This window comes from Oncorhynchus mykiss, chromosome 2 (assembly GCF_013265735.2).
Source record: "Oncorhynchus mykiss isolate Arlee chromosome 2, USDA_OmykA_1.1, whole genome shotgun sequence".
Taxonomy (NCBI): Eukaryota; Metazoa; Chordata; class Actinopteri; order Salmoniformes; family Salmonidae; genus Oncorhynchus; species Oncorhynchus mykiss.
In genome coordinates this window covers 43,020,764-43,045,770 of record NC_048566.1, presented here as the reverse complement: position 1 = coordinate 43,045,770, position 25,007 = coordinate 43,020,764, and the positions used below count along the sequence as shown (strand labels likewise).

The 25,007-nt window shown below is 40.7% G+C and overlaps 1 protein-coding gene across 5 annotated transcripts; it reads right to left on the bottom strand.

The window, feature by feature from the left end:
- Positions 1-3,291: 3,291 nt before the first annotated feature.
- On the bottom strand, positions 3,292-20,371 carry LOC100301866 (Cornichon homolog 4). Of its 5 annotated transcripts, none has more exons than XM_036933381.1 (5): positions 20,186-20,371; positions 18,968-19,009; positions 7,729-7,841; positions 4,504-4,644; positions 3,292-4,315 (listed from the first exon to the last, which is right to left on the bottom strand). In XM_036933381.1, exons 1-5 carry the CDS (start codon positions 20,354-20,356, stop codon positions 4,288-4,290), a joined length of 495 nt encoding a protein of 164 aa, XP_036789276.1. In that variant the 5' UTR covers positions 20,357-20,371; the 3' UTR covers positions 3,292-4,287.
- Positions 20,372-25,007: the final 4,636 nt, after the last annotated feature.

The following is a 25,007-nucleotide window of genomic DNA, read 5'->3' as shown; positions in this document are numbered from 1 at the left end:
ATGATCCAAAACACCCAATCAAGTCTACATGAAAATGGTTAAAAAGTAACAAATGTTATGTTTTGGAATGGATTAGTCAAAGTCCAGACCTAATCCCAATTGAGATGTTGTGGCAGGACTTGACAAAAGCAGTTCATGCTTGAAAATCCCAAAATATCGCTAAAGCATATCGTTAAAGCAGTTCTGCATGCAAGAGTGGGTGAAAATTCCTCCACAGCGATGTGAGACACTGATCAACAACTAGAGGAAGCATTTGGTTGCAGTCATTGCAGCTAAAGTTGGTACAACCAGTTATGGAGTGTAATGGGGCAATTCGTTTTTCACACAGGGTAATTGGGTGTTGCATAACTTTGTTAATATTTTTTTTTGTAAATTCGGGTTCCCTTTATCTAATACTGGGTTTTGATTGAAGATCTGATAACATTCGGTATCAAAAATATGCCAAAATCAGGAAGGGGGCAAATACTTATCACGGCACTGTATATCTATGTTGTTCTTCCAACAGGAAAGTAATTTTTATTGGTTTATTTATTGCCTCTAATAAACCTCTCAAAGTATATGAGATTGGGGTTTTCACACGCTGAAAATAATGACATATTTTATTTCACCTCAAACTTTTAGCTATTTTTAAATGACAGGACTTACAGGCATTTTAACTGAATCGGATGGATATAAAATCCACAAATCTAAGTGAATCTTGGAGATGCTTGTATGGTTATGATGATTACGTTTGTTTAGTGTTTTTTAACACAGTTAAATACCCTTTTAAATTGGATGTAGCTTTGTTTCCCCAAAGGATGGGATGGTGAGATTGATGTGCATGTTGCTTAGGCCTCACTGCTGCCAGAAGAAACCATTTTGACCACCTGTGGTTCAGCTAAATAGCATTTGATTATATGGTGGTTATGCTCTTACTCTTCAGAGTCCATGCTAGACCTAGTGAAGCACGTGCTGAGGCTAACTTTCTAATGGGAATGTTTAGGAGGTTAAAAACTGAGCAAAAAAAGAAACGTCTCATTGTTAACTGCGTTTATTTTCAGCAAACTTAACATGTGTAAATATATGTATGAACATTACAAGATTCAACAACTGAGACATAAACTGAACAAGTTCCACAGACAGGTGACTAACAAAAATTGAATAATGTGTCCCTGATCAAAGGGGGGGGGGGTCAAAAGTAGCAGTCAGTATCTGGTGTGGCACCAGATTTGCCAGTTCTTGCTGTGAGATGGTACCCCACTCTTCCACCAAGGCACCTGCAAGTTCCCGGACATTTCTGGGGAGAATGGCCCTAGCCCTCACCCTCCGATCCAACAGGTCCCAGACGTGCTCAATGGGATTGAGATCCGGCCTCTTCACTGGCCATGGCAAACACTGACATTCCTGTCTTGCAGGAAATCACGCACAGAACGAGCAGTATGGCATTGACATGCTGGAGGGTCATGTCAGGATGAGCCTGCAGGAAGGGTACCACATGAGGGAGGAGGATGTCTTCCCTGTAACGCACAGAGTTGATTGCCTGCAATGACAACAAGCTCAGTCCGACGATGCTGTGACACACCGCCCCAGACCATGACGGACCCTCCACCTCCAAATCGATCCCACTCCAGAGTACAGGCCTCAGTGTAACGCTCATTCCTTCGACGATAAACGCGAGTCCGACCATCACACCTGGTGAGACAAAACAGCGACTCGTCAGTGAAGAGCACTTTTTGCCAGTCCAGCGACAGTGGGTTTGTGCCCATAGGCGACGTTGTTGCCGGTGATGTCTGGTGAGGACCTGCCTTACAACAGGCCTACAAGCCCTCAGTCCAGTCTCTCTCAGCCTATTGCGGACAGTCTGAGCACTGATAGAGGGATTGTGCATTTCTGGTCTAACTCGGGCAGTTGTTGTTGCCATCCTGTTCCTGTCCCGCAGGTGTGATGTTCGGATGTACCGACCCTGTGCAGGTGTTGTTACACGTGGTCTGCCACTGTGAGGATGATCAGCTGTCTGTCCTGTCTCCCTGTAGTGCTGACTTAGGCGTCTCACAGTACGGACATTGCAATTCATTGCCCTGCCCACATCTGCAGTCCTCATGCCTCCTTGCAGCATGCCTAAGGCACGTTCACGCAGATAAGCTTGGGCATATTTCTTTTGGTGTTTTTCAGAGTCTGTGGAAAGGCCTCTTTAGTGTCCTAAGTTTTCATAACTGTGACCTTAATTGCCTACTGTCTGTAAGCTGTTAGTGTCTTAATGACCGTTCCACAGGTGCATGTTCATTAGTTGTTTATGGTTCATTGAACAAGCATGGGAAACAGTGTTTAAACCCTTTACAATGAAGATGTGTGAAGTTATTTAGATTTTTACGAATGATCTTTGAAAGACCGGGTCCTGAAAAAGGGACGTTTCTTTTTTTGCTGAGTTTAGTTGTGGAGTGGTTAGGTGTTGAAGGAATTGCTTAAACTTGCTGTTTGATCAACGGGGTTAACTGGGTTTTCCTTGACTTTGATCTCGTTTATGTGTCCTCCATTTCCCTCGTCTCTCACTTGTTCCCTTCTCTCCTATCCCTCACATTTTTGGTGTATCCACTTTTTTCTCTAGCTGTGGTGAAATTAGCATTTATTTGCTTTGTTTTTCCTTTTCCTGATTTATGTATTCAATACAGGCTGACATAAAATGTATTTGAAAAAACTTGCTTATCTGTTTATGGCTTTTGTTTTTTTCTCTGTACTATCATTGGCCTCTTCAACCATGTATTTTTCCACGTACAAATTGTTCCTGATGTATAATGAGAGTAAGAGCAGCGTATAGGCTAAGCATTTTTCTGTGACAGATCTCCCCTGCATCAGGCGAGCGCCTGCCCACAGGTCATTATAGCCACCACCAGCTTGTTTTATTACAGAAGACCGATAGATATAAAAAAAATATGTATACACACACCACACACCTCAGTACAGATCAAACAATCACAGATGGTTCAGTTTATGCAAGTTCTTGAGACGTACCTTCTTTCCTTCTCCTTGCTGTAAACGCTTGGCGAGGTGAGAAGCCATTTATTAGGTTTGTTAGCAGCTAGGTTCGGAAGAATCCGTTTTGCATTTAAGTGTTATTACAAAAAGTGATTGTACTGTTACGTAACGTTATGTATGCATATTTTCAATAAAGCATTCAGGGTTTTAAGACCATGAGTGATGGCTTTAATGATTAGCAGCTTACGAAACAGTCACGGAAATTATATTTTCAAAACATGACTTTGGACTACAGTATTAGCCCTACCACAATATAATCTCACAAGAAAAATACACCAATTGTTCTCTTTCAAGTTTATTTAAGAAACCCCACAAATTATTTTCAAAAGCACAAAAAACAAGTAATTTTAGTTTGATTTAATACAATCTGAACACGCACCCTTTCCCCATGGAGAAATACATTTGGCTGGAACATGGTCATTCTCAAACAACATACATAGTGATGTGTAGTAAATGTGCTTCTGTCATACATAGTGAAATGTAATACAACTATAATACAGACATGGGATTTGATTCAAGCTGAAGCACTACACAAATTTAAAGACTTACATATCAGCTCAATTGGAAATTACCTTCAATGAAATTGCTCTTCAGTGCTACGGATTGAATCGAGGTTATATTGCCCATTGATACACAGTCGAGTGATGCAAAATCGGATACAAATCCAATCCAGGTGCATGTATTCCCCTGAGAACACTATTTTATAATACCAATCAAATGTGCACCTTTCAGCAGCAGATCTACAACTTATTGATGTTAAGAGACCAAGAAAATATAGAAATAAATCGCCAAAACACAGGTTAGTATTCTGCAAAGGATATTCAAGGATTTAAGGATTTTCCAGCATGTTGACAAGAGACAAAAATAAATATGACAATCAAATATGGCATTGACATATCAAAGATGATGTTTGGCAGGCTGCAAGAGGATGTGCTAGCTGTTGTTCTTGGCTGAAAATATGTTAGCCAATCGTATGCACCATCTAGCCTGTATGATTGTCATGTTTTCCATCTGCCCAGAGGAGCCGTGCATGGACAGCATTGTTGGACACAGGCTGAACGAAAGCACGCACGCACACAATTCCAGGGCAGTTATGAGAACACAGAAGTACGTAATGGAGGGGAGGGGGGGGGCTGAGCAATGATTAGGTGTCCAAGGGGAGTGTCAGCTGAAGTGTCAGGTGACTTCAGCTGAGCTGAGGACCAGGACATATTGAACACCACATTCTGAATAGTTTGTGATTTGGCCGATTGGATTAAAACGGCCATGGGGATCTCAATCGTTGATCAGTGCCAGGATCATGCTGTGGAGGAGAAAGGAATCGTGTGACAAGTGAAGAAATTACTTTAAAACAAAACTTAAGCTCAGGCTAAACATACGTTATCCTGTACTAAGCAATAAATAAAGGAGCAGTAAGATTAGCTATGTTAGTACTGTAACGTGACAGCGGCTAGCATATAGAATCCCAGACAGCAAGGGCCAGTCTCTTACCTGTACAGGTAGATGAAGAAGCAGAGCAGGTGGAAGCCGAGTTTGATCATGGACTCTTTCATGTGAGACTTTAGTTGTCCCCGGTTGTGGATTTCAGTGGGGTCAAACACCCCCATGTTTCCCATGGGCACCTTCCAAACCCTGTCAGATAAACAATAGGTAGACAACACTCAAGACACTAGAACAACCATAGCATTGTAGGTAACAGCTTGGGTGTGGGCTATATCTCTAAGAGTTGGAGAGTTTGTAAGGGGCTTACATGGGCTAGGGTAGTTATAGTATGACTTGTGGGTGCTGGACTTCCTGCTGAGCAGGAAGCAGTGTGTCAAGTTCAACAACATCACTCCCTCTGTGTAAATCTACCGGTTCCCCAAAAGGAACTGTCATCTCTACAGTGCTATTATTCATATGCACCAATGACCTGAAAGGCTCTGATGGGAACTGCTTGGCAGTGAAATATGCAGATACCACCAGGCACCCTCAGATGACACACTGCATTTCCAAACAGACAGGCTTCATGACTGGTGCAATAACTACCCCAAACTCAACAAAACTGCTTACTGATTTCATGGGGAAGGCAGACTCAGTGAGCCACCTAGTCCTGATTGATAAAGAGATAGTGTTGAGTTGTAGGTACCTGGGAACCATCATGGACAGCACACCCTTTTAATGGCAACATTCAGAACATCAATAAAAAATACCAATAACGACTGTACCTCCTGCGCAGACAGACAACTGAACGTCAACACCTAGATACTCTCTAACTACTACACCTGCCATTTGGAGTGTGCTGACTTTGTTTCCTGGCCTGGTACGGTGGGCAGTCAGTGGCTAATAAGTGTATCCTCAGGCGGACTGTGAACCTGGGGTCCAAGCTCTACGGGCTGCAATGCAGGGGTCTTCAGAGCCACTATGATAAACAGGCCAGGGACAAGGCCAAGAGCATCATAGAGGACCCCACACAATCTTGCCCAATGATTTGAGCTGCTGCCCTCCAGAAGGAGATTAGGGTCTCACTTTTCAGTAAGAATAGGAGCAGGGCCTGCCAACAGTGGGACATAGGAGAGATGCAGGACAGATGTAGGCCCAATACACTGTCGGACAGTAGAATATGAGTGAATTGCATACTAACTTTCCAGTTTTCAGTACCGCATGTAATACAGTTAAAGTAGGAAGTTTACATACACTTAGGTTGGAGTCATTAAAATGTGTTTTTCAACTACTCCACACATTTTTTGTTAACAAACTATAGTTTCGGCAAGTCAGTTACGACATCTACTTTGTGCATGACAAGTAATTTTTCCAACAATTGTTTACAGACAGATTATTTAACTTATAATTCACTGTATCGCAATTCCAGTGGGTCAGAAGTTTACATACACTAAGTTGACTGTGCCTTTAAACAGCTTTGAAAATTCCAGAAAACTATGTAATGGCTTTAGAAGCTTCTGACAGGCTAATTGACATACTTTGAGTCAATTGGAGGTGTACCTGTGGATGTATTTCAAGGCATACCTTAAACTCAGTGCCTCTTTGCTTGACATGCTGGAGGAAACAGGTACAAAAGTATCTATATCCACAGTAAAACGAGTCCTATATCGACATAAACTGAAAGGCCGCTCAGCAAGGAAGAAGCCACTGCTCCAAAACTGCCATAAAAAAGGCAGACTACGGTTTGCAACTGCATATGGGGAAAAAGATTGTACTATTTGGAGAAATGTCCTCTGGTCTGATGAAACAAAAATAGAACTGTTTGGCCATGATGACCATCCTTTGGAGGAAAAAGGGGGAGGCTTTCAAGCCGAAGAACACCATCCCAATCATGAAGCACGGGGGTGGCAGCAGCATATTGTGGGGGTGCTTTGCTGCAGGAGGGACTGGTGCACTTCACAAAATAGATGGCATCATGAGGTAGAAAAAGTATGTGGATATATTGAAGCAACATCTCAAGACATCAGTCAGTCAGTTAAAGCTTGGCTGCAAATGGGTCTTCCAAACGGACAATGACCCCAAGCATACTTCCAAAGTTGTGGAAAAATGGCTTAAGGACAACAAAGTCAAGGTATGGGAGTGGCCATCACAAAGCCCTGACTTTAATCCTATAGAACATTTGTGGGCAGAACTGAAAAAGCATGTGCAAGCAAGGAGGCCTACAAACCTAACTCAGTTACACCAGCTCTGTCAGGAGGAATGGGCCAAAATTCACCCAACTTATTGTGGGAAGTTTGTGGAAGGCTACCAGAAACGCTTGACCCAAGTAAAAAAAAAATTAAAGGCAATGCTACCAAACACTAATTGAGTGTATGTAAACTTCTGACCCACTGGGAATGTGATGAAAGAAATAAAAGCTGAAATAAATCACTCTACTATTATTCTGACATTTCTTAAAATAAAGTGGTGATCCTAACTTGACCTAAGAATTTTTACTGGCATTAAATGTCAGGAATTGTGGAAAAACTGAGTTTAAATGTATTTGCTAAGGTGTATGTAAATTTCTGACTTCAAGTGTTCATATGCTGACGTCGAGAAATGAATTTTAATATTAATGTAAAATAAAGTATATCTTTTTTTTTTGTTTGAATTTTTACCCCTTTTTCTCTCTCCCCAATTTCGTGGTGTCCAATTGTTGTAGTAGCTACTATCTTGTCTCATCGCTGCAACTCCCGTACGGGCTCGGGAGAGACGAAGGCTGAATGTCATGCGTCCTCCGATACACAACCCAACCAGCCGTACTGCTTCTTAACACAGTGCGCATCCAACCCGGAAGCCAGCCGCACCAATGTGTCGGAGGAAACACCGTGCACCTGGCAACCTTGGCTAGCGCGCACTGCGCCCGGCCCCGCCACAGGAGTCACTGGTGCGCGATGAGACAAGGACATCCCTACCGACCAAGCTCTCCCTAACCCGGATGACGCTGGGACGCTGCGTCGCCCCATGGACCTCCCGGTCGCGGCCGGTTACAACAGAGCCTGGGCGCGAACCCAGAGTCTCTGATGGCACAGCTGGCGCTGCAGTACAGCGCCCTTAACCACTGCGCCACCCGGGAGGCCTAAAATAAAAATAAAGTATATCTTATTGTAAGATTCACAACACAGCCACTGATGACAGCTCTGAGCGGAACCTCTCACTCCTCAGACACAAAAGTGTCTTTACTGTCCACATAGGAAAAGAAGATGCCGTTGATCATTCAGTTGTCATCAAAAACAAAAGGTACAACGTACTTACCTGTACATGTTCCAGGCGGCCACAGGCAGGTTGAGTAGGAAGACAAACCAGTGCAGGGAGACAAGCATCAGCACTGTTGCCAGGGCCTGGCCTACCAGCTCTGGTACAACCCACTGCAGATGCACATTATGAAAAGTATATGAGCACAAGCATACAGGACACAATAAATAAAAGACAATGGGCCACAGAGGTATAAGTCAGGAAGCTGAAAGTTACTACCTACATGTAGGGTAAATCCATTTGAATTCAGTAACTTTTTGACTGCACACCTTTTGATTTGAACAAAGCCTTCCATACATAGGCCTATTTAACCATTGGAAAAGTGCTCAGAAAGTGACTTTAGGGACCTGAATTCCAAAACATTCACGAGGTCAAGGTGCTCACAGTTAACCCATTTTGCATGTCGTTTTCCATGTCGTCATCACTGGAAAAGATACAACAGTTGAGATTTATATAATTTAAAACCTTACAAAACAGGGTTGTCAAATTGTTTGACAATTTCTAGATTTATAATTTTATAAATGTCCTTTAACATCAATTATCTAAAAACGCTATTCGCATATGTTGTACCTTAAACCCTATTATACATAGTCTAAGATGTTTGTGTTGTGTCATCGGTTAAGACAACATGCTCTTGAATACAAGGTGGGTGTCATGTTTTGGCTGATACATGTTCAAATATGGGAATAAAATTGAAATGTCAAATCTTGAATGGTACCACAAAGATAGTTGGATGTCCACACATCAGAGAATGTTGACTTGAATGGGAATATCTGTTGTTTTAAATTATACTGTCAATCATCCATAGGAAACCTACTGTCAATAGTGTACCAGCTAAATTACAGTGGTCTGAAGGGTTGGTTCCATTCTATGAATTATATTTCTATGATTGAAATTACACACACACCCCCACCCTCCCCCCCCCATGTATTCAAGGGCATGTGTCTCAACCAAAAACCTCAGATGATGTGAAATAGGATATATGAGAACGAAGAAAAATTATTTTGACACTTTTTTTTGATAATTGATGTTCAAGGTTTCAAAATGACATTCTGTATTCAAAAATATTTTTCAAATAAATAAAATAGTTTGACCACACTGTTTGTAAGCTTTTAAAATGATATCACACTAAACTATCTTTCTAGTGAAGAAGACCTGGATGTCTCATGGTATGGTGGGGTACGAATAATTGGTAAACTCTTGGCACCTATCTCCTGAACCTTTTGGCAATCAGGTCCAAAAAGTCACTTTCAGACCACTTTTTCCATGGACAACCATGTCTGGAAAGTTTTACTTAAATCAAAAGGGATCCTGCCAAAAAGCGATTTGATTTCAAATGGATTTAGGGATGGATTGACATTTATAGAATGGTTACCTGGAGGAAAATGGGGAAGGTCATGCTTTTTTAATTAGTCAAGTGGAGGGTTTAGTATTTTATTAAATATAGTCCAGGGGAGGGTCATGTCATTTGTAATTGATTGAAATGTAAATATTTATTTGTGTTTTAGAAGTAGTTGCTTGTTTAGGCAATAAATCAATATGTGCCCGATCCCGCCCCTCATCTCAGATTCTCCGCTGGGCACTCAATATCAAGTGCGCCTATAGGCTATTTAGTGTGTTCTCAATCAAACGATCCATAGCCTATTGGCTACGAAGTGCATGCTCGAAAAGCACAGAGCAAAGTTATATTTCTAAGATAGCTGCTGGGATGGTGTCCGATTTTCTCCATGTAAACCTTATTTTAAGTATTGTTCACTCCCTTAACCTATACCAACATTAACAAAATATGACGTTCTTTCTCATGTCTGCTCGGCACTCAGGTGCACAGCTTGTACTTATCATGAGTCCTATAGAATACCACAGTACGAGTCATAATACCCATTAAACCTGGCGGCCGAACAGGGAAACGGTTCCAAGAATTTTTCCACCATTCATTTTTCTCATAGGGGATTTTAGAAACACTTCAAATAAATGCTGTTTCTCAAGTTGAGTGACTTCTTGATAACTGTGTAAATCTCTCTAGGACAGGCCTGGGCAATTATTTTCCATGGAGAGCCTCATTAGAATATATTTTAGCCATCGCAGGCCTAAATCATATTACAGGATTATACATCATGTGTATGACTGTTGACAGATATATCTACTGTAAATCACATCCAGATATGCTACTTATTTTACTTTTTTTAAATGCAGATATAAACCACATCCATGCTCTCCTTTTGGTAGTTATTTTCATTATTAAACATGCAATGCACTACTCGGAGGGAAAAGTACACTGTGCATTCAGCACCACGGACAGAACTCTTGTTAACGGGTATGTACAAAAACACAAGAGAGAGAACTCAACAGTACATTTCAACTACTCAATCAGTAAGGAGTGAAGACTCTGATGGGCATTAACTACAGCAGTTCAGTCAGGTTTAGTTTCTGACATCGCTATGTGCAGGATTTCTGAGAGGTGTGAGTCAGTAAGAGATGATCTGTGCCTTGACTTGTTACATTTCATCACTGAAAATGTCTGTTCACATACATAGGTTGACCCAAACAGTACAAACATCTGAGCATGACTCCTAATCTTTGGAAAGTTTTGTTCATCGAGAGATGCATAGAACCTCATCAGGGACATTGTTCTGAATAGTTCTCCAATCACTGCATCAGACTGAAGATCGATAAGCTCAAGTTGCAGGTCAGTGGGAGCGTTATCCACATTGAAGTTGAAAGGAAACCAACAGCATGTTATTTTCCAACATTTGAAATACTCAAAAACGACAAACTGACCGTTCAAAGCACGCAGCAGTGATGTATACTTCTCCCACTGGTCATCTGATAAGGAACAGACTAGTAGTGTCGGAAGGTCATCTGATAGGGAACAGACTAGTAGTGTCGGAAGGTCATCTGATAGGGAACAGACTAGTAGTGTCGGAAGGTGGGTGATATTGTTGGCTTCTACTTGGCAGGTCAGGAAGAGTAACTTACCCTTGAAGGCTTTGACAAGGCTGTACATCGGATGTGCAAAAAGGCCCTTCCTTGTAGTTTGGAATTCAGTTCATTCATGAAGGCCATGATGTCCACAGTGAAGGCCAAAATCAGCCAACCATTCTTTATCTGGCAGTTGATGGAAATCCCCATATTTTCCTTTAATTTGCAAAAACTCAGCAATCTCCGACTTCAGGTCCCACACCCTTTTAAGCACCTTCCCCAAACTGAGCCATCTCACTTTTGTGTGTAAGGGGAAATCTGCATGATCCGACTCTGTCTCTTCCAACAGACAAATTTCCTGTGGTTTAAAGATTTTGCTCTTATGAAGTTTACCACTTTAGTGACTGCATGCACAACATGGCTCATTTTCAGAACACATTTACAGAGCACCTGCTGATTAATAATGCAATGCAGGAAAATAATGTTCTGATCTGGGTTCAGCTCAGCTACTTGATCTTGTATCATTTTCAAAAAGCCAAAGTTTTTTCCTGTGAAGTTTGGGCAACCATCAGTGGTCACACACTTATTAATCTCCTCCAATGAATCTTTCACTGTGGTTGTGCTCTTCACTGACTGCACCGAAGCAAAGTCCTCTGCCATTTCAAAGTCTGGGGTTATGCCTAATAAGAATATCAACAACTGCGCCGTGTCACATGCATCACTGCTCTCATCCAGGGCCAAGGAGAAATAGGTTAAATCCTTTGCCTTGTCTTTCAACTGTTGTTCCATATTCTCTGTGATGTCCTCAACATGCCGTGTCGCTGTTCGTCTTGACAGGGAAACATTTTCAAACAGCTTTCTTGTCGGGGCAAAGTATTGCTGCAGAGTCAATGAAACATTCTTTAATGAATTCGCCCTCAGCGAATGGCTTGCTATGTTTAGCAATTGTGTAGGACAGTACTTAGATAGCACTCGCAATTCCGTCGTTTGCTGAATGCAGTTTTGTGAAAAGTCCTTGCTGCTTTTGCAACTATTTCGATGCACTTGCCCTCTGCTCAGAAGACATATTCCTATATTTCTCAGCATGCTTCGTCTGAAAGTGTCGAGATAAGTTGTCGTCTTTCAAGACAGCGATGCTCTCCTTGCACACAGCTTTCCCTGATACCTCAATAAAGAAATATTTCTAAGTCCACTCTTGCTGGAACACCCTACATTCATTGTCTACTTTCCTTTTCTTTGGAAAAACTCATTTTAGCGCAATTTCTAGCTAGCTACTATTTGTAACGTGTGTGTCAGCCACTGCCTGTCCTCGTGCAGTTGTTACTTATACGTGCCTTCAAAATAAATGTCCCCCAAGCGGTCGGAGTTACATCATTACACAAAGGCGAGTATTCATTATGCGTTTTTTTTTATTTATTCTTTATGTCATCTGAGGTCCGCGGGCCATATTGAATCAGGTCGGCCTTTGCCACTCCTGCTCTAGGATAAAGTTACTTTTATCAATATATTTGCCTGTATCCCCCCCCCCAAAAAAAAAATGAATGGCTAGTTAGCTGCCAATGTGACTATCATAAAGGCTATCATAAAGAACTACAAATGTCATGATGATCTGGACGAGACTGCCGAATCAAGGCAAAATTAACTGGATTAATTATCTAATGTTAGGTCAATGTAGTAATGAATAAATTGGCTGAATTTCTTTTAAATTGACAATTCTGTGAACTGTCTCGTGCAAGTTTCAAATTCACACAGTACCTGTTAGCAAAGGTGTCAGCTTGCGATGGTTTGCAGGTGCTTGCAGGGATTTGTAGTTTTGCATGATGTCTACTATGATCTTAATTAGCATTTTCGAATCAGAGTTAATGGAACAGAATATATTGACAAATCACCTTGTTCGAGATAGAACATGGTTACCAAAACATAACGCCAGGGTAAGCCTACACGAAACACAGCACTTATTTTAAGAATTTCATTTTTCACATAGGGGATTTTTAGATGGGTGGAAAACGTTTGGAACCAATTTCCTGTTTGACCATTAGGTTATGGGTATTATGACACCTCCACTGTGGGGCTCTATGGCATTCCACATCCTTTTTGCAGTGGGAAATGTATTGACCCTACCCAAATGCTCTGTCTAAACGTAAATACGCCTCACTTGCGATTAGGTTTTGGAAATGTTTGGAACTTAATAAAAATGTCAGTTTCTGACAAAACAGCAAGTATAGTCTAGAGAATCATTGTACCATCTAAACCGTTGTGAAATATCTTCCATAACCAAAAATATTGTAATTTCATTTGTTTGAATGAAAATGGTGTACAAAACCTAAAGTAAAGACGCAAAAACGAAACATAAGCACAGAATTCGCACATAAAACATATCTACCTCTTCTTAGACTTGCTTTCAATGAGAATGACAGATCTATAACACACATTTCTATGGGAATTTGACCCAGTGGCCAAAAAGTTACATATTGCTGCTAACTTTCATATCAAAAATACACTTACTGTACAGTTTCTAAAAGTTACACCCTGCTGTGTAAAAAAAAAAAAAAATCCAATGGAGGGAGTTCGATTTAGCTCACCCGGTTGACCCGGTAGGGGGCGTTTATCCTTGTAAAAATGATTGCACTCGTTTTGACCGCAGGCTGCCTCCCGGCTTTGTGGAATGGGTAACAAAGTGGGATATCTCGCTTTATTAGCTGGGTGCTCTGCCGTATATAACTAACTTAAAACGAAATCCAAGAACATTGTCAAACGTCGGCACACCAAAATGTAGCCCGGTGATGCTCGATTTGCGATTCACAAATGTATCTTTTGGAATTTGAAATATGATTTATTGCTAATGTGAAAGTTAAGTCACAAATGTTTCCAAAACCTTATCGCAAACGAGATTGTATGTTTCGAACCGTTAAAACAGTGTCGGGATTATAGTTTACAGTGAGCCAGTTGTGGTCTACACCTTTAACCAAAAGCCGTAAAGGTGGGCTATGCCCCTGGGTTCTCGAGAGCTTGCTAGCTGCGTGTACAAGCAAAACTATATATTTGAAAGGAAATTACCCATGACAACTGTGCTTACTCTGTTTAACTTCGAACAGCAGGCTCGTGCATTGATGTAGTCACATTCTAGATCGGAGAGGGTAATTACCTATTAATGAAGTTAAGGTATGTAAACTGTCTTGGCAGAGATGTATAAGGCTAACGTTTAGCTATACAGTAACAGTTTCTCTATATTCTGAATGTCAGCTAACTCAAGCGAGGAAGCCATTGAATACTTAGGAATGTGTGAGTAACTAGGACTCACGGTCTGTTTAACCACTGAACTTTTGTTAGGAAAAAACAAGCAGCAGACACTGCATCTAAAATATGTCAACACTTCTGTTGACAGCCAGAAGATCGACATTTTAAAGTGCAAAGGACGAACAGGGGCGTTGGCTAACTGGCCCTTGCTTGCTAGTTCGCTAACGTTCGTTTATCAAGACACAGCAGTAGGGATTGGATTGATCCGTTTGATAATGTTAAATCACGGCCACCGTTAACTAGCACTTATCTGCCACAGACATGGACCCACAAAGCACGAGCGCTAAAACGTATGGATTGTAACAAAGAACAGTACTAGAGCTCCAGTACACAACGTATTAGCTAATGTTCAAGAAAAGGATACGAAGTACACCGCCAGAAAAATCAAAGCACAGCAGTCGACCAGCGATAGAATGAACACAGCCGCCTCCATCTTTTTTCTTCCGCATTCACTGCTATTTCCGGTTATTTTAAAATTGGTGTAAAGGGTCAGGTTTTACCTATACTGCCACCTTTCGAACTGTAGTAGATAGTTTGGAAGGGGGTGGAGCACCGCAAGTTTAAGACCATACTTAGTCATTGTTCTCCCTCTTTACGTCTGGTCTTTAACAAGAGATTGGTCACCTTTGTTTGATACTGTTTTCCTTGATTTATTTGGCGTGGGCTACGGCCAAACAGCCTGTGATGAGTTTAGTTAATAAATCGGTAATTCGTAAACGCAATCCTCTGTCTGGACATTTGTTCATTTAGGATCTAGCCAGGTCATTACAATATTTTTACTGACCAGAATATAACATATTTTTCTGACCACCATACGACTAGTTGGTCATAATTGTGACCACTATATTATGCAGCCTACTGGTCATAGTTAAGATCTCATCATAACCTGGTAATGACCACCTGACTACTGCTTATAACCTACACTTTTTTTTCTAAAAGGTTCCGAAAGGGTTATTCAACTGTCCCCATAGGAGAACCCTTTTTGGTTCCACGTAGAACCCTCTGTGGAAAGGGTCCTACATAGAACCCCAAAAGGTTCTACCTGCAACCAAAAAGGGTTCTTCAAAGGGTTATCCTATGGGGACAGCCGAATAAACCTGTTAGAAAAAAAGGTGCCACCTAGAACCTAAGAGTGTACTGTAAAATGTATTGCTGGGGATAAAGTTGGAGATTGAAAACATTGTTCATTACATTTCTATTTGTTTCCATAGTCACCAAATAAAGTTAATCTGCAACATATTCTTACATTTTAAATAGATCAAGCAATGGCAAAAACAAATCTACATCAGAATTTTTCGCACATCTGCATACAGTAATTGTTTCAAAATTCACCCACAGACATTACATGAATAGAAAGACTGGGACACAGAGTATAGAAAGGCCCATTGTCTTATTTGATTAATAATTAATAAGCATGGTTTGATGGGGCAGAGCCTCACAAGGTCTTCTGAGCACAGAAGGCGATCTGGGGCGTAGTGGCTCTATTGACGAGTCGTGTGATGTGTCAGCTCTGCAATGAAGAGAATCAGTGCATTACATCTGTATCAATTTTAGATTTTTAAAGAAAACTAGAAAAGGACATTCTTGAAGAAACTTTGTGGAATCAGCTGCCTATAGGTATTTCCATGGTGCTAGTTGACAAATTTTGTTGCAGTTGTAGCTTAAAGGTGTTCATATACATAGTTTGCATCCTTCTACACCACTGCAGCCAGGGGCATATTTTAGGACTTTACAGCAACAGCAACAGATCAGATTCTGGCTTTTCATGGCACTTACTGTAAGCATAAAAATAGAAGAAATGATAGGCATAATGTGGGCATGCAGGACCTTGTCGTGACTTTACCTTCAGTAATATGATTATTTATTTAATCCACTAACTACGTTGAATTGTTACCCGATTAAATTAATCATGTAACAATTAACTCATTAGGATTTGGGGCACCATGGAATAAATTGTTTAAAGAGTTACCATCTCCCGAATTATACTCTATAAAGTACAGTTGAAGTCGGAAGTTTACATACACTTAGGTTGGAGTCATTAAAACTTGTTTTTCAACCACTCCACACATTTCTTGTTAACAAATTATAATTTTGACAAGTCGGTTAGGACAACTACTTTGTGCAACAATTGTTTACATACAGATTATTTCACTGTATCACAATTCCAGTGGGTCTGAAGTTTACATACACTAAATTGACTGTGCCTTTAAACAGCTTGGAAAATTCCAGAAAATGATGTCATGGCTTTAGAATCTTCTGATAGGCTAATTGACATCATTTGAGTAAATTGGAGGTGTACCTGTGGGTGTATTTCAAGGCCTACCTTCAAACTCAGTGCCTCTTTGCTTGACATCAATGGAAAAGCAAACTAAATCAGCCAAGACCTCAGAAAAAATTGTAGACCTCCACAAGTCTGGTTCATCCTTGGGAGCAATTTCCAAACGCCTGAAGGTACCACTTTCATCTGCACAACAATAGTACGCAAGTATAAACCTCATGGGACCACGCAGCCGTCATACCGCTCAGGAAGGAGACGCATTCTGATGAACGTACTTTGGTGCGAAAAGTGCAAATCAATCTCAGAACAATAGCAAAGGACCTTGTGAAAATAATGGAGGAAACAGACACAAAAGTCTCAAAATCCACAGTAAAACGAGTCCTATATCGACATAACCTGAAAGGCCACTCAGCAAGGAAGAAGCCACTGCTGCAAAATAGCCATAAAAAAGCTAGACTATGGTTTGTAACTGCACATGGGGACAAATAACTTACTTTTTGGAGAAATGTCCTCTGGTCTGATGGAACTAAGATAGAACTGTTTGGCCATAATGACCATCCTTATGTTTGGAGGAAAAAGGGGGAGGCTTGTAAGCAGAAGAACACCGTCCCAACCATGAAGCATGGGGGTGGCAGCAGCATATTGTGGGGTGCTTTGCTGCAGGAGGGACTGGTGCACTTCACAAAATGGGCATCATGGGGAAGAAAAATTACGTGGATATATTGAAGCAACATCTCAAGACATCAGTCAGGAAGTTAAAGCTTGGTCGCAAATGGGTCTTCCAAATGGACAATGACCCCAAGCATACTTCCAAAGTTGTGGCAAAATGGCTTAAGGACAACAAAATCAAGGTATTGGAGTGGCCATCACAAAGCCCTGACCTCAATCCTATAGAACATTTGTGGACAGAACTGAAACATTGTGTGCGAGCAAGGAGGCCTACAAACCTGACTCAGTTACATCAGCTCTGTCAGGAGAAATGGGCCAAAATTCACCCAACCTCTTGTGGGAAGCTTGTGGAAAGCTACCCGATGCATTTGACCCAAGTTAATCAATTTAAAGGCAATGCTACCAAATACTAATTGAGTGTATGTAAACTTCTGACCCACTGGGAATGTGATGAAAGAAATAAAAGCTGAAATAAATCACTCTCTCTACTATAATTCTGACATTTCACATTCTTAAAATAACGTGGTGATCCTAACCTGACCTAAGACAGGGATTTTTTACTAGGATTAAATGTCAGGAATTGTGAAAACCGGGGTTTACTGAGTTTAAATGTACTTGGCTAAGGTGTATGTAAACTTCTGACTTTAACTGTATATATCTATTTCATCGATAAACGGTCAACTTATTAACCATTACCTCTTATCATATTCATCATTCTGAACCTCCTCCTCGTGTTGATTATTCAGGGTTCGGAATTCTGACCACTATGGACGTGAGCTGCAGCTTTTCATCTCTCTGGTCTAAAGGAAGATGAGTTTATTTCTTCACCTCGTGTTGAGGTTCAAAGTTCCAACCATTTCCGACGTGTAGCGATTGCTCCACACACACTTTTCTGGTCTAATGTGAATTTCATTACCAAGACTTGTTATGCACTCTTGCCAAAAGGACTGTTCCTTCCGTCTGACACGCTCTTCTGACCTCACTCAGGGTGTGGCTACTTAATGTGCAAAGGGTATGATTAGAAGTTATCCCTTATAACTCCTAAAATCAAATATCTATCCTAACAAAAATACTTTCAGCATTGTTCATGTCCTATGCACAACGTATTGGATGGAAACTTGACAGATAAAGGGGGTTTCCTTTCCTAGTTACAGAATTTCGTCCATACAGTTTGTTTTTAATGACATCACACAATGAAAAACAATATGACATTAGTTTTCTACATTTCCCCACTGACCATTCCCAAAATTCTTTATGTTAGAATTATTGTTCCATTATCCACTTTTTGGACATTAAGAGTTTTGGGTGGGCAAAAGTCTCTGGAGACAAAGGGACATTCCTTTAGCCAATACTGAAGGGTAGAGAGAGAGTCCTCTCCTGCTTAATTTACGACCGGGTGTGGAGGTATTATCAAAACACCCACACCAGTTCCATCCTCCCCTCTGCGGGTGGGAGAAGGTCTGGTTTTTGTCAGCCATTTCCAAGCTGATCTGACCCATTGTGATCCTCACAAGACAGTCATGACAACACGACAGAACAGTAACGCACAGTAAACTATCTTTAACAGAATCGACAAAAAGTCGTAGCAATGGCATGTTTGCTCCTCTGTCCCTTCATATTGAAGTGGGAATTTAATGAATTAGTCATCAATCTGAAACATTTTAAGAAAGAAGATATCAACGTTAGACAGAAGTTGGACAATGACCATTTTTAACCCATTTTAAATGGTAAAGTTTTGCTTAATCCTATTACATGTTGTGATATTCATTCAACCTTTTAGAAACACACACTCCATAATTCTGAGGACATTGTCCCTGACAGAGGTTCCCCCAATTGAGGACAGCTTGGCAGTCTTAAAAGAAGAAAGCTACTTGTAAAAATGTAAGTATGTGTAAAGAGGCAATAAAGAGACAATAACATATAATCTTGTTCAAAAGTTGTCTGACATATCATTTCAGCAACAAACATAGTTAGAAATGGAGGTTATTGGCAAATCTCTTCCTCTTCTCTGCAACTGCGCACGTATGTGAGTTTGAGTGAGCAAGAGAGAAAAGGAAGAAACTTTACATGACTCACCATGATAAGTGTCTGTTGAATCAGGACACAAGGGTTTTGCACCTGGAAAAAAAGGCGAGATTAAATAGGATTTTATTTGCTTTACAATGGTATTCTATTAGAAGTGGTGCTATATCAATTGGATCAACCTACACTACACTCTTAGTGTTCAAAAGGGGTTCTTCGGGTGTCTCCATAGGTGCACCCTTTGAAGGACCCTTTTTGTTTCCAGGTAGAACCCTTTGGGGTTCCATGTAGACTCCTCTGCGGAAAATGTTCTACATGGAACCAATAGGTTCTATCTGGAACCAAAAAGGGGTTTTCAAAGGGTTATCCTATGGGGACAGCCAATGAACTCTTTTAGGTTTGAGATACCACCTTTTTTTAAATTTGCAAATCAACTCAGCCAAATCTCAGAGTTCTATTTAACCAGGTCAGAAACTCAGTTGCTCTGCAACAACACAGCTGCTGTTAACATTATTAGCTAGCTAGCTTGCTTGTCCAAAGTCCAGCAGCTAACCTCTGTAGCTAGCTAACACCAGTCAGCTAGCTAGCTAACGAAAAGGAAAAGAAAGGGAGTTAGCTATATTTGTTTATGGAAGGTTTGTTACACAAATAACTTCAGCCATTAGCTAGCTAGCTAGAGCCAAACAACAACTGCTGACCTTGACACAGAAGCTAGCTAACATTAGTTTACATCCAAATGCCATAACACTACTAGTAGCTAGCTAATACATAGTCCAAGTTACAGTAAGAGCTACCTAACTTAGCCACATTTCACTGTCAGACAGGACACTAACGTTACTCAAACTGCTGAGAAAACAAATGGCTTGCTAAGGACATTAACAGCGCCTTTGGCTCTGTTGTGCACTGACTGCAGTGTGCAAATGCATGTTTGGTAGCATCAAAAAACTCACCAGTTTAACATCCATAACATTCTTAGCTCTTATTGCAGGACTTTGACTGTGGGGAATCACCTTTCCAATCATTCTATTGTGTGTATTGGCCATTCATACTGCTCTCTGCAGCCTAACCTATGAATTGTGCACCCGTGAAATGGGGTATCCGCCTACTTAGTGACACTCACAGAACACAACTGTGTAGAGTTTACCACAAATATTGAGGTCTTAGCTCTTATTGTGCTGAAAAACACCAATTAGTATAACAAAGAGAAACAAAAAATCATAGCAGAGTGTGTCCACAACATAAACACATGAAGAGTAAGAAATAGGTACTCACATTTCTGAAGGACGCATACGGGCCTTGGCAAAAACAAAGAATGCTACCTAAAAGAAATCCCAGGAGATGACTGGAACTTATAACTGAAATGGAAAATTCTCTGTGTCTGTGACACCCTCTGATTGGTGCGACGCAGACCCAGTGGTGAGCGTGGTGAAACTGAGAAGACATTGTCTGTCCTTTTGAGTTTTGAAGCAGAATCTTTACCTCATAAAGTCATTTTAGGATATGTCAGTTATCCAGTCAGTCCAAATAACTTGTGTCGGAACCACTAAGGTGTTTCAGATGCCAAGCTAATGGTCATGTTGCAGCAGTGTGTAGGAGGGAGATTAGGAGATGTGAGAAGTGTGCAGGAGGGCATGGGACGAACAAATTTGTAGTATCCGTGGAAAAAACTGTGTCAATTGTGGGGGTGCCCATGTTGCTGGGGATCAGAAGTGCCCGGTGTGAGAGAAAGGTTGAGGTTGCCAGGGTCAGAGTAGAACAGAAGGTGTTGTATACTGAGGCAGTGAAGAGAGTTGAGGATGATTGGTCAAGGGTGAGTAGTAGGCCTAGGCCAATACAGAGTGATACAAATGTGTTTGTCAGTAAGTTTGGCTTCTTAGCGTTCATTGCCATGGTTATCACCTGCAGAGAAGTACTTGGGTGTACAAGGTTTTACTGCAGAAGAGTTCAGGGTGTGTTGAACGACCGAGTCCCTTTCTCCTAGTCCGTTGGCCTGGTGTAGGATCAGTTAGGGACAAAGTACTGGAATGGGGTGGTGATTTAGATTTGTATTAAATAGTGGTGTGTATACAGTACCATTCAAAAGTGTGGACACACCTACTCATTCAAGGGCTTTTCTTTATTTGTACTGTTTTCTACATTGTAGACATCAAAACTACAAAATTACACAAAGGGAATCATGTGGTAACCAAAAAAGTGTTAAACATGTGTCACGCTCTGACCGTAGATTTGTATGTTTCTATTTTTTAGTTTGGTCAGGGTGTGATGTGGGTGGGTATTCTATGTTTGTATGTCTATGTGTTTGGCCTGGTATCAGAGGCAGCTGTCAATCGTTGTCTCTGATTGAGAACCATAGTAGCCTGTTCCCACCTGGTGTTTGTGGGTAGTTGTTTTCTGTCTTTGTGTGTCTGCACCAGACAGAACTGTTTTGGTTGTTCTCGTTGTTGTTTTGTTAATCAGTGTTCAGTTCCATTAATAAAAGGATGAACACGTACCACGCTGCACCTTGGTCCTCACCTTCTTCCACCAACAGCTGTTACAACATGTTATATTTTAGATTCTTCAAAGTAGCAACCCTTTGTCTTGATGACAGCTTTCCACACGCTTGGCATTCTCTCAACCAGCTTCATGAGGTAGTCACCTGGATTGCTTTTCCAACAGTCTTGAAGGAGTTTCCACATATACTGGGCACTTGTTGGCTGCTTTTCCTTCACTCTGCGGTCCAACTTATCCCAAAACATCTCAATTGCGTTGAGGTCGTGTGATTGTAGAGGCCAGGTCATCTGATGCAGCACTCTATCACTCTACTTGGTCAAATAGCCCTTACCCAGCCTGGAGGTGTGCTTTGGATTGAAAAACAAATGAAAGTCCCACTAAGTGCAAAACAGATGGCATGGCGTATTGCTGCAGAATGCTGTGGTAGCCATGCTGGTTAAGTGTGCCTTGAATTTTAAATAAAGCAAAGCACTCCCACACCATCACACCTCCTCCTCCATGCTTCACAGTGGGAATCACACATGCAGAGATCATCCGTTCACCAACTCTGCATCTCACAAAGACATTGCGGTTGGAACCAAAAATGTCAAATTTGGACTCATCAGACCAAAGGACAGATTTCCACTTGTCTAATGTCCATTGCGAGTGTTTCTTGGCCCAAGCAAGTTTCTTCTTATTATTGGTGTCCTTTAGTAGTGATTTCTTTCAGCAATTTGACCACGAAGGCCTGATTCACACAGTCTCCTCTGAAGAGTTGATGTTGAGATGTGTCTGTTTCTTGAACTCTGAAGCATTTATTTGGGCTGCATTCTGAGGTGCAGTTAATTGCCGATTTCTGAGGCTGGTAACTCGAATGAACTTATCCTCTGCAGCAGAGGTAACTCTGGATCATCCTTTCCTGTGGCAGTCCACATGAGAGCAAGTTTAATCACAGCGCTTGCTGGTTTTAGCGACTGCATTTGAAAAACTTTCAAAGTTCTTGAAATTTTCCAGATTGACTGACCTTCATGCCTTAACGTCTTACGGCTGAAATTCCGTTAACGGGATCGATATGACAACAGCCAGTGAAAGTGCAGGGCGCCAAATTCAAACAACAGAAATCTCATAATTAGAATTCCTCAAACATACAAGTATTATACACCATTTTAAAGATAAACTTGTTGTTAATCCCACCAATTTCCAAGTCCAATTTCAAAAAGGCTTCACGACAAAAGCATACCATGCAATTATGTTAGGTCAGCACCTAGTCACAGAAAAATACAGCCATTTTTCAAGCCAAAGAGAGGAGTCACAAAAAGCAGAAATAGAGATAAAATTAATCACTAACCTCTGATGATCTTCATCAGATGACACTCATAGGACTTCATGTTACACAATACATGTATGTTTTGTTCAATGAAGTTCATATTTATATCCAAAAATCTCAGTTTACGTTGGCGCGTTATGTTCAGTAATGTTTTGCTTCCAAAACATCTGGTGATTTTGCAGAGAGCCACATCAATTTACAGAAATACTCATCATAAATGTTGATGAAAATACAAGTGTTATACATGGAATTATATATATATATACTTCTCCTTAATGCAACCGCTGTGTCAGATTTCAAAAAAGCTTTACGGGAAAAAGCACACCATGCAATAATCTGAGTACAGCGCTCAGAGACCAAAACAAGCCATACAGATACCCGCCATGTGGTGGAGTCAACATAAGTCAGAAATAGCATTATAAATATTAACTTACCTTTGATTATCTTCATCAGAATGCACTCCCAGGAATCCCAGTTCCACAATAAATGTTTGTTTTGTTCGATAAAGTCCATAATTTATGTCCAAATACCTCCTTTTTGTTTACGCGTTTAGTTCACAAATCCAAATTCACGAGGCGAAGGCCAGACGAAAAGTCCATCACAGTTCGTAGAAACATGTCAAATGATGTATAGAATCAATCTTTAGGATGTTTTTAACATACATCTTCAATAATGTTTCAACCGGAGAATTCCTTTGTCTTTAGAAAGGAAATGGAACGCAGCTAACTCTCACGGGCGCACGCCTGACTGAGCTCATGGCATTCTGCCAGACCTCTTAGTCAATCAGCTCTTATTCTCTCCCCCTTCACAGTAGAAGCCTGAAACAAGGTTCTAAAGACTGTTGACATCTAGTGGAAGCCTTAGGAAGAGCAATATGACCCCATAGACACTGTATATTGGATAGGCAAAGACTTGAATACCTACAAACCTCAGATTTCCCACTTCCTGGTTGGATTTTTTCTCAGATTTTTACCTGCCATATGAGTTATGTTATACTCACAGACATCATTCAAACAATTTTAGAAACTTCAAAGTGTTTTCCATCCAAATCTACTAATAATATGCATATCTTAGCTTCTGGGCCTGAGTAGCAGGCAGTTTACTCTGGGCACCTTATTCATCCAAGCAACTCAATACTGCCCCCAGCCATAAGAAGTTAAAGTAATGGTGGACTTTCATTTCTCTTTGCTTATTTGAGCTGTTCTTGCCATAATATGGACTTGGTCTTTTACTATAGAGGCTGTCTTCTGTATACCAACCCTACCTTGTCACAACACAACTGATTGGCTCAAACGCATGAATAAAGAAAGAAATTCCATAACTTAACTTTTAACAAGGCACACCTGTTAATTGAAATGCATTCCAGGTGACTACCTCATGAAGCTGGTTGACTGGTACTGTGCGTGTAGGGTTAGTTGGTAGTGCAGTATTTTCCTTTCCTGCCTTTCTTTTTCATTGTTTAATCACAACACTACCGCACAGTAGGTGGCGGTATGCACAATCAAAATGTGCGAACGCCATGATAGCAAAGAAGAAGAAGTACACATAAGGCTTGCATTTAGTCCAAAAAGTGTATTCCTATGCTGTTTTTTTGCACATTACTTTAGTGCCTTGTTGCATACATATGCATATTTTTTCATTTATTTTCACTCTGTTAAGTCAGTATTGTGGAGTCACTATAATGTTGTTTACCAGTTCTCAGTTTTCTCCCATCACAGCCATTGAAGTCAACAATAAAACCACCAATGGTCTCATGGTGAAGCTGTTTCCTTCCTGTCCTGCAGCTCAGATCAGAAGGACGACTGCATCTTTGATGTGTCTGGGTGGTTTAATACATCATCCACAGCATAATTATTAACGTCACCATGCATAAAGATATGTTCAATGTCTAATTTGTTATTCTTACCCATCAACAAATCAGTGTCCTTCTTTATGAGGCTTTCGAAAAGCTCCTTTGTCTTTGTAGTTGAATTTTTGCTTGAAATTCAATACTTGACTGAGGGAACTTACAGATGTTGTATGTTTGGGGGACAGAGGAAGGGGTAGTTATTAAAACATCATGCCAACCCTTATTATTTCATACAGAGTGAGTCTATATAACGTCTCTGATTTGTTAAGCCAAATATTACTTCTGAACTCATTTAGGCTTGCCTAAAGAAATGGGGGAATACTAATGAAATTACTATATTTGAGTTATTTAATTTGTAGAATTTTCTTTTCACTTTGACATTATCGAGTATTTTGTGTATATCAATGACAAAAAATGCAATTAAATCTATTTCAATCCCACTTTGT

What these genes read in the sequence shown, in the direction of transcription:
- LOC100301866 (XM_036933381.1), bottom strand. Translation starts at nt 20,356, where the DNA reads ATGTCTTCTCAGTTTCACCACGCTCACCACTGGGTCTGCGTCGCACCA. An exon ending in TTCAACAGACACTTATCATG is followed by an intron (nt 7,842 to 18,967) that starts GTGAGTCATGTA and finishes GTGCATCTGCAG; the next exon opens with TGGGTTGTACCAGAGCTGGT. An exon ending in TTCTTCATCTACCTGTACAG is followed by an intron (nt 4,316 to 4,503) that starts GTAAGAGACTGG and finishes TCTCCTCCACAG; the next exon opens with CATGATCCTGGCACTGATCA.